General features: G+C 48.8%; 3 protein-coding genes across 3 annotated transcripts in view; 2 read left to right on the top strand and 1 right to left on the bottom strand.

Moving 5' to 3' along the window:
• The first annotated feature begins 584 nt into the window (after nt 1–584).
• On the top strand, nt 585–2,479 carry LOC135816550 (filamin-A-like). The gene has a single exon (XM_065329748.1). It carries the CDS (start codon nt 740–742, stop codon nt 2,030–2,032), a length of 1,293 nt encoding a protein of 430 aa, XP_065185820.1. The 5' UTR covers nt 585–739; the 3' UTR covers nt 2,033–2,479.
• A 996-nt stretch (nt 2,480–3,475) lies between these two features.
• Nucleotides 3,476–7,876, top strand: LOC135816540 (ubiquitin-fold modifier 1). Its single transcript, XM_065329738.1, has 6 exons — nt 3,476–3,684; nt 3,777–3,833; nt 5,593–5,650; nt 6,234–6,273; nt 6,631–6,663; nt 7,294–7,876. Coding segments are annotated over exons 1-6 (267 nt in total). The 5' UTR covers nt 3,476–3,682; the 3' UTR covers nt 7,371–7,876.
• Nucleotides 7,442–14,533, bottom strand: part of LOC135816336 (protein inturned-like) — a 36,010-nt gene continuing 28,918 nt past the window's right edge. Inside the window, exons 13-19 of the mRNA XM_065329656.1 lie at nt 13,203–13,252; nt 12,671–12,772; nt 10,604–10,722; nt 10,198–10,384; nt 9,843–10,050; nt 8,548–8,711; nt 7,442–8,167 (exon numbers count right to left, since the gene is read on the bottom strand). Of these exons, the coding sequence (XP_065185728.1) occupies nt 8,056–8,167; nt 8,548–8,711; nt 9,843–10,050; nt 10,198–10,384; nt 10,604–10,722; nt 12,671–12,772; nt 13,203–13,252 (942 nt within the window). The 3' untranslated portion in view covers nt 7,442–8,055. The remainder of the gene's footprint in view (nt 8,168–8,547; nt 8,712–9,842; nt 10,051–10,197; nt 10,385–10,603; nt 10,723–12,670; nt 12,773–13,202; nt 13,253–14,533) is intronic.

The following is a 14,533-nucleotide window of genomic DNA, read 5'->3' as shown; positions in this document are numbered from 1 at the left end:
ATGTGCGTTTTCAGCATAGTGAAATCACCCGCAAGCGCAAGGGCTACGCTTTGGTACATGGTGGGCTGGTGACCGGACACATAATTTTTAAAAAATGGGCTGGCCTGGAATACCACAATGTGGTATTCCAGGTCAGCCCATTTTGTCATGGATATGGTAGACCAGTGGAAGTCACTCGTACAGGAGAGATCAGTAAGTACCGGCAAGAGTTACATAACCTCCACTCTTGCTACCGGTAATAGTTCATCCGTAGTACATTGTGCCACACTTTCATCGAGCTTGGCGATTAGATTGTTCCTGATGCTGGTGATGGAGCCAGTACAAGGCCACAGCTACTCGTACTCTCCCCTATCCGGAGGTGGAGGCTTGCTGGATGAACTGCCCTGCCCAGCCCACAGGTACGGATGAGGCCGGGCCAGGAGCCAGATTTTTAACCCGACCTACCGTACCGAACTACCGTATCGCGGATTGCTAAAAGGCCGAATCAGCAGATTCAGCACTGAACCACCGTAGAAGACTACCGTACGAAACCACCCGTTCAGAACCGCGAACTGCTAAAAAGGAGGTATTGTACGTAGTGAAAAAATAACAGTCCTTGGCAAGCAGTTTCAGTTGGTGCTTTCTGCCAGGCTTGGACGTTGTTCCTCTCTTCTCTTTCCCGCACTTTTTACTTTCTTCTGCTTGTTACTTTTTTTCTAGATATCTTCTCACCGCCTCTAGCTTTGTGGAGTTCCGCAGAATGGCTGCAGTAGAGCCATGGGTCGCTGTGCAGAAAAAGACTTTTGAACGCTGGGTAAACATCCACTTGGAAAAGCGCCAGCAGGCTGTCGTGGACTTGTTCGAAGACTTACGTGATGGCGTGAGGCTTTGCTTCCTTGTAGAGGTGCTGACCAAGGACTCCGTGGGTCGCATCAACAAGTTCCCTCGCTACCGCTCGCAGAAGCTCGAGAACACCAGCTTGGCGTTGAGGAAGATCACTGCTGATGGCGTGAAATTGGTCAACATTGGGCCGGAAGATGTCGAGTCTGGCAACAATAAGCTCACTCTGGGTTTGATCTGGTCGATCATTCTCAAGTATCAGATCTCTGCTTATATTGGTGATAAGACCGGCCAGTCTCCCTTGCAGTGGCTCTTGGAGTGGCTCAGGAATAAGCTAAAGCCGAAAAACCTCAGGCCTAACAACCTGACTAAGGATTGGAACGATGGCAAGCTCCTGCCTGCTTTGGTGGATGCCGTGGCACCCGGCCTGTTCCCTGACTGGGACTCACTCTCTGACGACCCCGTCGGAAACCTGAAGACTGCGATGGGTCTTGCCAAGGACTGGTTGGGTGTCACCCCTCTGATCAGCCCGGAGGACATGGCTAATCCGAATGTGGATGAGAAAAGTATGATGACCTACCTCTCCCAGTTTGTCAACGCCGAGCCGCGACAAGGCGCGCCCATCGGTCAGCACAAGGGACTGAACGCCGGAAACGTGCGCGTCTACGGTCCCGCGCTGGAGGAGGACGTGCTGGTGAACACGGAGACGCGTTTCTTCATCGACGCCACCAAGGCGGGCAAGGGCACCGTGTCGCTGGCATTCGGCGGCCCCGCTCAGCCAAAGGTCGACGTCCGCTCCAAGCCCGGCGAGCCGCAAGAGATCGTCCTGACCGCTCCCAAGGCTGGGGACTATGACGTCGTCATCAACTTCGAGGGTAAGGAGATTCCGCACAGCCCCGTGCGTATCCACGTGGTTCCGGAGGATCCAGACTCGACCAAGGTCATCGTCAAGGACCTTGGACCCAACGTCCAGATCGGTCCCATCAACACGTTCTCCATCGACGGCAGCAAGGCCGGTGGCTCGGGTTTCCTGGAGATCGGTATCAACGGTCCCACTCTGCCTGCCAACCAGATCTTCATCGAGCACAAGGGAGACCAAAAGTTCGAATGCAAATTCGTTGTCGTCGAGAAGGGCACCTTCCTTGTAAACGTCAAGTGGCACGGAGAACACGTTCCTGGCTCTCCATTCGAGGTGGTCGGCTCCAAGAAGTGATTACAGCTTTCGGAAGCTGCCACGTGAACTTTTGAAAACATGTCAAAGAAAGTGAAGGTGTTGAGATGAACGTAAAAAAATTATTCTTCAACTGATATCCGCTTTTTGTGTCCCTGAACATACAAGCTCGTTTTGATCTGTGCCTGTAGGCTGTACCGCCGCTTGTCTTTCTCAGTACTTTATTTGTATCCGTGTGGTATGCACGGTGTACACTGCGTGTCCCAGTACCGTGGGTGTACATGTATGTGCGTGCCGTGTGAGGATTTCCCCGCTTCGATTCCCTGAAACTTCTGAATATGTCCCCCCCCCCCCCCCCCCCCCCCCCCCCGTCTCTTCTATATTTATTTCAGATACCGGTATCAGCTTTATTAGGTGATTGATCTGTTGATTTAGGCTTTCTCAAAGAAAATGTGTTTGTTCCCATAAACACTCGATCTGCGGGCAGAACTGTTTCGTCCTTTGTGGACTCGTCAGCGCACCCATAAACACGTGTGTAGCTGTTGAGTGTGTGTGGTACCTAATCCAGTGTTCTCCCGGTTCATATTCCCTGGTTCTACAATGTACTGGTACATGTATACCATAGGGAAGCTACATGACTGTACAACTATAATGAGCATTTCTCTCCTGCTCTTGTAGACTGAGTAGTAGTCGAGCATTCTCGTGTGGTGTACTCGTAGCGCCAAGAGTACAGGGGGGTTATGTACTCTTGGTAGTGCCTATGCTGTTTTGTGTTATGCAGCAGAGCTCACTTACAGGTACATTCGGGTCTGGTTTACGTTTGAGTCTGGCTTTGAAAAACCATGACACCAGTAGTGCAGGCCCGGCAGTGGCGTCATGCCAAGAGTATATTTTTATGAGCTGTTCTACCCTTGGTCGCACGCAGAGGCATACTACAATTTATTATGTATGGGCAAGTGTTCGATTACATTGTACCAAGATGGCAAGAGTACATAACGGTTAACCCCCAACCATTGTACTGTATTACCAAGAGTATAAGCTTCCTGGGGGGTTACTAGTATACTCTTGGTATGAGCACTGAGTAGGACCTAGGAGTACAATCACATCCCGGGGGGGGGGGCTGTCTTGGTATGAGCCCTGGCCTATGCCCTTGAGTCATACCAAGAGTAGTAGTAGCCCCCAGTATACTAGTAGATCTACCAGGGGGTTATAATAGTCTTGGTCATACTAATGACCAGATGACTTATGACAAAATTAATATGAGCAAGAGTACATCATTATACTCTTGATATGAGCAAGAGTAGATAAACATCTACTCTTGATATGAGCAAGAGTACATAACCCCAGTGTGTTATGTACTCTTGATATGAGCAAGAGTCCATAAATGTTTATGCACTCTTGATATGAGTCATAGCCGAAATAGACGGCCACGTCAGCACAGCATCTACGTCATAAATGACCAAACTACAAAACAGCATAAAATACGATTGATTTTCAAAGAAAGAAAGAAAGTCATCTCGAGAGATGAAGAAGCTGCTGATACACGTACTCGTGCCAGTTTCTTTTCGGTGAAGATTTTAGTTTTTCTCCAAGCTTGCTGTTTCAGCAATCACATAGCTAGAACTCCTTGAAGAATAAGGATCAGTGCGATCTCTGTTGTTCGACTGGCGTCTTCCACCTTAGTTCGCCAACATGTACGTATTGTCAATGAATACTGCACGATATGGCTGAATTTCTTGCCTTACTGATAGTGGGGGCCGTTCTTGATCCTTCTGTCCGTCCTCAGGTCGAAGGTATCCTTCAAAATCACGCTCACGTCAGATCCAAAGCTGCCTTTCAAAGTGTAAGCTTACTAAGCTTTGAGCCCAGGTCGCCAGACAACTACAGATGCTGGTGTTGTCGTTATACTATTACTAGTAGACAAAGAAACTTTTGCTGATGGTACATTTGAATGGACTGAGAATGAGAATGTAGCTGTTGGCTTCTGGGACTAGATATGAAGCCTGGAAGTGGCTGTGGCATAGTGTGTAGTATACCCATGCCATTGCACCCATGGCCATGTTGTCACCATTGTGCTATGTTGGCAGTCTACCTATCACCTGCTTTATGATGCAGGCATGACCAATTTCCCCCCTGCAATCACCATCAGCACAGTAGTAGTGCACGTACATGTGCTGATACGGCTACTAGTACTCATGTGGCGATAGTAAATCATATAAAGTTACCTCAGACTCGAATCGTGCCCGTGTTTGAAGGGTGCGAGCTTCTAGCACGCCGCTGTCCTCGCCCTATCCAAGAAATGCACGAGTATAATGAATGTGGTGCGAATGAGTGAACTGCTAGGTCTTGCCCCGTCGCCTGAAGGGTGTCATGCACGTGTAGTGCTCTGTTGGCTGCTGGTTACACAAGCGTGTGGAACTAGTACGAACTACATTGCTGCTCAATGAAATCCGATCAAGCGAGTGAATGCCACGTCGGGCGCTGTATGTGCAGCCCTAGGCCTGCAAACACTGGGATGTGTACTGGTTGCAGGGCGCACACTAGACTCACGCGATTGGATTTCATCAAGCAGCACTGCAGGACCGGCGGAAGCAGTTTGATTGGTCCAGCTGTACCCTAGTCTTTCATACTTTATAGAAAAGAAAAAAGGATCAAGGAACTGCAAGTTACGCTATAATGTTCACTGACACCAGCAGTTACTAAACAATCAGCTCATGCTCTCGGATGCTCTCCAGCCATACCCTAGTCTTTCATGCTTTGTGTATGATATTGAAGGTACCCATGACATACCCTAGTCATTCATGCTTTGTGTCTGATATTGAAGGTACCCATGACATACCCTAGTCTTTCATGCTTTGTGTATGATATTGAAGGTGCCCATGACATACCCTAGTCATTCATGCTTTGTGTATGATATTGAAGGTGCCCATGACATACCCTAGTCTTTCATGCTTTGTGTATGATATTGAAGGTACCCATGACATACCCTAGTCTTTCATGCTTTGTGTATGATATTGAAGGTGCCCATGACATACCCTAGTCTTTCATGCTTTGTGTATGATATTGAAGGTGCCCATGACATACCCTAGTCTTTCATGCTTTGTGTATGATATTGAAGGTGCCCATGACATACCCTAGTCTTTCATGCTTTGTGTATGATATTGAAGGTGCCCATGACATACCCTAGTCTTTCATGCTTTGTGTATGATATTGAAGGTGCCCATGACATACCCTAGTCTTTCATGCTTTGTGTATGATATTGAAGGTACCCATGACCTCCTTTTAAAACAGCTAACACGTGGTAGTGGCCAAACAGTTGGCCCGGCCATGGCCTGACCAACCGGACCAAACAGTTGGCCCGGCCATGGCCTGACCAACCGGACCATTTCCGCCGGGTTCTGCACTCTACAGTCGGACCTCGCTTATCCGGTCCTCGCTTATCCGGATCCCTCGCCATCCGGAGGAAAATGGCCGGTTTCAGATGTACAGCATACGTGATGCCTCCAACAAAACCGGTGTTCGGTTATCCGGTTCCCTTGCCTTGTTGTCCAACCCACGCCTGTTGTTCTGTGTGTGCTTGGTATTGTGTTGATTGTTTGCAGACTCAGCGTGCCGGAGCCGACTCCCTTCACGGCCGTACTGAGATACGCGGCAGAGGAGGTAGGGAAACGATGCGCCGTTTTAGCACTGTGCTTAGAGAGTAGGGTGGTGCAGGGTGCAGGGTGGTGGCGTTCCTACGAGTGGTGAAAACTCAGTTAGCGAACCGTGGATTTTTCTAGAGAGTACCTGTATGAGATTCCCATGTCCGTTGCCGGTCACAGTGTAGTCTCTTGTGCAGTGATTTCAATGGGAGGTATGCATCGAAAATGGCCGCAGCCTTCTTGCGGGGCAGCTTGTCCTATGTATGTTTAGCAGGAACAGCCCGCTCTAGTACACTTGTGACTATGACATTTATGCAGGACTGCTATCCCAGTGTGTTCGGTTGTACTGGACTTGGCCCGCACAACCAAATGGTGGGAAAGTGATGCATACATCCCGTGTGGCTTATTTCCGTTGTGTTGGCTAGCGCTGCGGTGGGTACACATGCTGTCTCTGTGCCTGTAGCCGGGCTAAGCATCCTGGCGTGCAATGCTCTGTTCGTCACATTCTGGCTGCCGACCGTGAATGATCTTCTGCTTTAGTGGGGTGGGTCTGTTGTCCACATAATGCCTTTTCTTCTCTCTTCTTCTGGCTCTATGTGCAGTTCAAAGTGCCGCCAGCAACCAGTGCTATCATTACTAACGGTAAGTTACCAGTGAGTGTGGCTTATCATAAAACGTATTTTCGGAGTAAATTATCGTGTCCGCTGCCAAAGGGAACTCACGACAGCCACTAACACTGGGTAAACTAAGATTCTCCGAAAGTAAAAGCGCTGTAGTACTAGTATGCCTTGTACTTGAAGGTACTAGTAGTAGATACCAGCCACCTACTTCCAAGTCGCACCTGAAGTTCTTCGGGCATCTGACGCCTACTTTATTCGTACCGACAGAATAATTTCCGTACGACTGTGTGTTATACAGTAATGTGTGATGGTGTCTGACCGCGATTTGTGGAATACGGTAACTGGAATTGTGGCCGTATCTTTTCTGTTGTCTCCCCAGATGGAATTGGTATCAACCCACAGCAAACAGCCGGTAAGCAATCCCTCTCCTTTGTGATTGCTTGGCTAACACACTGTTGTAGGATAATGTACGGTTGGGGTGTGTGTACAGGGGAACACTGAAGTTAGTTTCTTGGTGAAGGAACATGTTCGTGAGCAACCAATCCCTCTTAGGATACATGTACAGCTGTACTACCAAGAGTCCATAATCCCCCAGAGTGCGCAACTGGGATGGGGCTGTGGGACGGCGTAATCCGTGATGTACATGTACGTCATTTTTTGGGTCGGACTTGTGTCATTCTGTCGACGCGGTCCACCACGGTCCACACTTCCCCTGCTCATGATGTCATACTATGACGTGCAACACGGATTTCGCCGTCCCAGATCTGATAATTAAGTGAAGTTGCACACTCTGGGGGATTATGGACCCTTAGGATACTACTCATGGGCAGGACTCAGTAGTGTGTTCAACTGAAGATTACTTGCCTTGCGTGCTCCTCACTTTGCTTCCTAATAATTGCTATGCAGTGCGCTTGTACAAGCCATGGCCCACACACACACACACACACACACACACGAAAAGTTTTGTAATCGCCATTGCTATGGCTACGGACAGTGCCCAAGATATGCTTTATGCTGTGTTGTGCTGCTGTTGTTGATGTAGGCAACGTATTTCTTAAGCATGGATCCGAGCTGAGATTAATACCCCGGGATCGCGTTGGCCACGCAGCATCAGCATAGACTCCAAACCGTACATGCACACGTAACACATACGCACGACATGCACTGCACCACTTTAGCTGCCACCATAATTATATATTTTTCAATACTTTCCGTTCTCATCTAAAAAGGTATTGGCTGTGATAATATATAATTGCTGCTGCTGCCGCTGCTAGGAGCATTGTCATGATTAAATCAAGCGTCGAGACATTAGTGATTTTTCTCAGCTACTACGACAAAATACAGTGTTGCTCAATGAAATCCAATGCCGTGAAAAAGTGCACAGCACGGGGCCCGGAGCTGCGAGGCGTTCGGAGCGCTCCGACGGATTCCATTGGGCAGCACTGTAGCTCCACATTCCGAGCACATCTGCGCATGTGCCCGCCGTGCTTGGCAACTTGATTCGCATGCCGCGTCATGCTGTGTACAGTCAACTCTTGTTTTCCGGTTTGAGAGTGTGTCCCCATATGGCTGTTTTTCTTCTGTTCAAATTGTAAATGGAAAGTGTTCAAGTCTCCTAAAGATCATTCGTAGAGTGAGCTCTTTTCATTCTCGTTTGCCTGTTCAGCGGCGGTGTGGTCATCGCTTGCCGTTGGCGTGATCCTGCATGCTTTTCGGCCCTCTGCCCAGCATGTTGACTGCCTGCCTGTCTGCTTGAGACGTGTTGTCGCTTTCGGATAGTACAGTGCGCCGTCCGTTGTCGTTATTAGGTGACCGCACCGAAGCATAGCTTGAACGCTAGTTCCACGGCGTTCTGCGACATTGACTCCTGGAAGCAGACATAGAACTCGCGCTGCACTGGCTCCCGGAAAAGTCGCCTGCAGAGACACAGAGAAGCAGATCGAGGCATTCATATCGGGAGATACTTCGCTGCGGGCATGGTAGCACGAGTGAACAATATCGCTCAGACGTAGAAATGAAAAGAAAGAAATTCAACCGTATTTCCCGGATGCACCGGTTGCACAGTACGTGCATCCCTTGCTCCCGACCATGGACGTGTCTGTGCCTGGTGTTTGCAACTGCTACTTGTCTATGCATGCAAACAGGTGAATGTAACTTCTTGTCTATGTATGCAAACAGCAAAATGTAAATTCTTGTCTATGTACGCAGCCAGCTGCGTGTAACTCATGAGAGGTCTGCTCAAAAGCATGATACAGGAACACACACATATCGCGTCGCCAACGTTCAGCAGACTTACCCCACCACCCAGTAGTTGACGGCGATTGAGCTCCTCTGTTTGTCACTACCTGCTGTCGATCTGCCCATTGACTTGTCAGCGGCCGGGTTGATCTGCAACAGCATACCATGCTCGTAAACGCCACGCAACGCGTTCTGGCGAGAAAACGGGTTGTCTATCTGGTCCTGAGTACAGGCAAGACGGTAGCACACAGACACACTCGATGTGAGATGCGGCCCTGTCAACATCCATGAGAAATGGATGCTGCTAACAAGTAGGAGTGCTCGTGCAGCATTCGAATGATTGAGGAGAAGTAAAAACTATCGTCCGCCAGATAGCACGATAGTGAAGAGATGCGTGTCCTGTCTATAGTCAGGGTTGCTATATGGCAGATACACGGCTCATGCATTGCACTGCCGGCTCTCTCTCTCTCATTTGTTAGACTTAGGCCACACCAAGTTATTTCATTGTTTCTCGTCACCTGAAAATCTCAAAAGGAACGCGGGCGGGCGGAAAAAAAACAAAATAGGGTTTGAAAAACAAAAACTGCTATTTACACTAAGTTGAGCGTTCCAAGAAAGTATCTCTCTGCTATCCACAGTCACAGCGAAGCTGACTATTTCAGATGCCATCGTCGCCCACGACGAGATGAACTGATAAAGAACTCAAGGAATCACGGCAACTTCACAGTGCTTGTAGTCCGCAATGCCGCAAGTTTACCGATGCCCGGAACACTGTCAGTCCAAAACGGTGCACTGTCATGCACTGTCTTGACTTGTACCGGAACTGTGTGTAGCAAAGAAGACGACCAGGTCGTGTGGTGGTGTGGTACTTGAACTACCGGTATGCGTACATACACGGTGCAAAAGTCGTCCTTCGGTTCGTGCACTAGCACTGCACTCCAGATTTGACGCCGCGCGTACTTTTACAACGCCTTTTTATGCGTGTTTACCGGGACGCGAGATTTTTTTTTTTGGTCCAATCCTCAAGAAAGGTACGCGCGCGGTGACGAGAAACAATGAAAAAACTTGGTGTGGCCTTACCTGTCTTTATAAATGTAACTTACTCCCTCCCTCCCTCCCTCCCTCCCTCCCTCTCTCTCTCTCTCTCTCTCTCTCTCTCTCTCTCTCTCTCTCTCTCTCTCTCTCTCTCTCACTCTCTCACTCTCTCTCTCTCTCTCTCTCTCTTTCTCTCTCCTCCATCTCTCTCTCTCTCCCTCTCTCTCTCTCTCCATGGGTGTAGCACTAGTTCTAATTTCCCCGCAGCAAAACAAAGAAGATACACACTTCATCAATGTGCACGTTGCACTCGCTTACCTGCATGCAGCGACGGCACAGCACTTCCCGTATGGTGATGCAGGCGCGGTGAAAGGTTCGCACCAGCTGCCCGTGTATGGACGGTGACGACGCGGCCGACTGGGCGGTGGCAGCGCGTACATGCTGCACCAGTGGGCAGATCATGATGCCGGCCACCGCGTCCACGTTGATGTAGTGAAATAGGATGTTACCGTCGCCGGCCGTCAAGCTGTACACAGTCACAACACCATAGGCATAGAACACAGGGACATGGTCACACCACCACATAGAACACAGGGACATGGTCACACCACCATAGAACACAGGAGTATTGATTTGTTGCTCCACACAGCAGCATACCTAATCAGCACCTTACCTGTGCGCCAGGCTGGCTAGTGGCTTGGAGACGGTCGCCGCTTTCGGGCCGCCGTGTCGCTTGATGGACTTTCGGAAACCGGACGATGCCGGGCCCGGCGGCAATGCTGCTTTCTGCATGAAGATGGCCCTGGAGAGTCCCGGTGAACCGGCGTGGCCAGAGCCTGGGTCGGAGTCTGTACCATCCTCTGCAGCAGCAACGAGTTAGAACACACCCGCACATACATGTACACATGCGTACGTGCACGTGCACACACACAAACAAAAAAATAGGTTGATGAGTCCTGTTGGTACGTGCTACATGAAGTACAGTCTTAGCTTACAGGCGAAGGCTAAGGGTTGAACTAAAAAACAAATTGCTCGCTTCGTGAAACAAACAAACAAACACACACACACACACAGCTTGCCTTTCACAGCCTTGATGCCGTGCTGCTGTGCAAACTTGAGCAGGGCGGGCTGCATTGCCGACGTTGCCGATAATGCCTGGCTGGCCGTAATGACTGCAGGCGCAGGAGCCATTTGAATCCTGAATGAGACCAACAGGAGCAGAAGAAAAAACAAACAAAGAATGATGAAGGTGCACCGAGGCAAGTAAAATGTACTTGAAGTAGCCAGTTATGTATCAAGTGTTCAGATGGTGAGCCAAGGAAAATTGAAAGGAAAATGGTGGGGCACCCTTCCTTGCCGTGGAATGTTTCAGTACTCTTTGTCAGTCTGGTGCTACCTTGTGCACGTCTGTTTTGACTGTTCGAAAACCTGGTTTAGCTGGTGGACTCTAACGCATAACTTGTGCCCCACCGTTTTCCTTGTTTCAATTTAATAATAATTATTGTATCAACCAGAAATTGGACACGTTCTCCTGACACCCAATAGAAGGTCAAAATTTCCTTCTGTGGCAACGTCACTGGCAAGGCAACATGGGTGGATATATGCAACTCTCCCAGAGTACTGTTGCACGTACAGTGCGTATCGGTTATAGCGTGGTCGTGTAAAAGAATATACTGCCTACAAGAATGAACCCTCATGTTTTCATAATCATAACACGGATTTCAAGTGCACATTTATTCTTACAAGCAATTTTATCCCATAGTAGAATATATCGGTCCTAAGAATGGACTTTGTGTAGCGAAACATGCCAGATTAGTACAAAGTGTATCGCCTGTAGTAATAGAGAGGTTCCGCACTACGTAAAGTTGAGCAACTTTACGTTAGTGGGCGGGGAAAACCCGTGAATTCGCGAGTTTGCACTCCACTTACGGAAAGTTGTCTACGTAGAGTACGTAGATAGGGCTCTGATAACGTAGCTGGTCCGTAAGTGGATTGGGGTACAAATTTATGACTCTCCCCAGGTCGATCTGGTCGTACACTGCCGCGTTCGGAGTTGCCAAGGGCAGCTACGTGATTTGAAAACTCCGTATGGCGGAACACAGATGCGCATGCAGTTTACGTAAGACTTTCCGTAGATCGACTACGTTTTTTACTAACGTAATTACGTTATGCGGAACCTCTCTAATAACATCTGTCCAATTCCGTTCTGATGTGACTCTCGTTGCGTCGTAGTGCTGCAGATTCAACTGTTGTGGCCATGGAACTCATTTTGCATAGCCACATGTAAGCTTATGGGACTATGACCAGCCATCTGCACAGAAGTACTGCGTTGCATGTCTTCCTGCGCCTGTGCACATGCATATAATATGCCACACTTGATTTATCGTGTGTAAGAAATATCGGAAATAAGAATAGAAAGTCGTTTTCAAACACCCACGCTATAACCGATACCTACTGTACATACAATACAATCTTTGCGGTTTCTGTCGACATCGGAAAAGTTCCATTTCGGGCCGGCTTTCGGACAGTGGGTGAATTTCCGAACTGTGTCAATGGGATGATTAGGCAGCCCTATACTGTAGTAAGCAGCATATCATACAAGACGGTATTCTTGGCTTACACGATATCACATGATAGATTTATGTGGCCTCAGGTCATGTGACACATTCCCAGTAGATCCAACTGTGCCATGTGACTGCACGGTCATGTGACTGCAAGGTCATGTGACTGCACGGCCACGTGACTGCACGGTCACGTGGCTGCACGGTCACGTGACTGCATGGTCATGTGACTGCATGGTCATGTGACTGCACGGCTACGTGACTGCACGGTCATGTGACTGCACGGTCACGTGACTGCATGGTCATGTGACTGCACGGTCATGTGACTGCACGGTCATGTGACTGGCCATGCGACCTGGAAAAACCAATTCAGGGATGTATTTTAAAAGGCTTTTCAAGTTTTCACACCACACGCCTCACACGCAGCTGCTACTGCTACTGCCGCCCTGCAGATATCATGCCCACATACTACGTGCAACACTTTGTGACTTGGGCCTGTCATGCGCACACACACACACACACAAACCAGGAGATTTGCAACAGCTGAAGCCACACAATGAACAACAGGACACTGTGCCAACTCACCTGGAGTCGCACGCCTGCAGCAGTCCCCGGCTGCTGAGCGTGCTCAGAGCCTCCTCAGCCACGTCAACATAGTACGGTACGGGGCCTGGATGGCCGGTCACCCTTCACGCAGGTAGATTTGCATGCACACACACACACACACACACACACACACACACACACACACACACACACGTAGGAACATACACGCACGCGCACACACACACACACACACACACAAATGGACACGCATACATACAACATGTACATGAGGTTATGAGTTGCGGCACACTGTGCAGTGTGCACACGCATACCCACATGAGCACACACAAACAGCTGGTCGCACAGGAGAAAGATCCAGAAACGGTTGTGGTTCACAGTTGAGTTCCACGCATCAACAATCATCGGGCAGCACACTTCTGCGCGAAATTCATATCGTGTGTGTGTGTGTGTGTGTGTGTGTGTGTGTGTGTGTGTTAGGGGTGGGTGTGGGTGCGTGTGTATGTGTGTGTGTGTGCATGTGCATGCATGACCCAAATATACGAGTACTCACTTGGCAGTCGTGCCGCCAGCCTCCAAGACAACACACAGTAGTGCATGGTTCTGGTACATACACACATGCATATACACACATGCACACACATGCACAAACACACACACACACACACACACACACCGTCAAAAAAACCAACTTTAAAGAAACAAAACACACATTCCTGTATGTAACGGGCTAAGAGAATGGTCATGCTGAATGAGCCTACATAGAGATGGGCTTCATACCAGTGCAGCTCACAATCCCTGTCATAGTCCTGTGGCGTTTCACGCCTTTCTCACCTCTCCGCGTGCTCTTTCTACTCAACTCTGCTAGTTCTTAGTTTTCACTTTCCGCCGACTTGCCTTCGACGCACTCCACAACCAGTCGCATCCCGGTGTCTCGGCAACTGCCCGTCTCGTGTCTTCCAAGTACGTTTGGAGCAACATGAAACGTGATGTGTGGTACTGGTCCAAGGCATGCATGCAGTGCCAACGCGGCAAGATCCATCGTCATGTGACTCGGCCACCGACTTCCTTCCCGCCCCCGGACAGCTGTTTCGACCATATCCACATCGACCTAGTTGGCCTGCGGACAGATGGGTGGAAGGATGGGTGAGTAGTAAGGAACGAGCGGGTTCTGGGCCAGGGGGCGCCCGGGTCCCAAAAAATGGGGTATTATTGAAAAATGGGGTACTAATAGTACCCCATTTTTGCGGTGAAAATTATTTTTGGCCCGGTTTTTTTGCTGATAAAATATGGGGGTATTATTGAAAAATATGTATTGGGGTGTTATGCTCTACCCTAAACAATAAGGTAATATGGTGTCATGATTTGGAATTCTGCATGTATCATTAATTTTGATTTTTAGGGGTGGGTGTTATGTCCTGCCCTACATCATAATATTGCATTCCGATGTCTAAAATATTACTATTTCTAATGTCAATGTTATCTCACTTTTTCCAATTTTATATTAATCAGAACTCATAGTTTTGCAGTATTTTGACTTGTAATTTCAATTTTTCGGATCATTTTCCGTCGTCACGAACCGTTTCTTCTACCGTGGAGAAGATTCTATGTTCTGTTTTCTGCTGTCACTTGAGCAAGAGGAGGAGATTATCCGTGATGAGCTTCTAGCATGTAATGCTGGTCAAATGATCATTTCAGAAAGTCAGCAACGTGAATTTGAAACGGTAGTCTCCTGTTGGATCTGTGGTGAAGCGTTGGGTAGCGATCGTGTACGTGACCACTGTCACATCACCGGTGCTTACCGTGGTGCAGCACACAACCATTGTAACCTGAACATGCGGATTGAGCCGTTCAAGATCAAGATTCCTGTGATCTTTCATAACT

The sequence above is a fragment of the Sycon ciliatum genome, chromosome 1 (genome assembly GCF_964019385.1).
Source record: "Sycon ciliatum chromosome 1, ocSycCili1.1, whole genome shotgun sequence".
NCBI lineage: Eukaryota > Metazoa > Porifera > Calcarea > Leucosolenida > Sycettidae > Sycon > Sycon ciliatum.
Note: the sequence above shows the minus strand (reverse complement) of the source record. Positions and strands in the feature narration are given on the sequence as shown.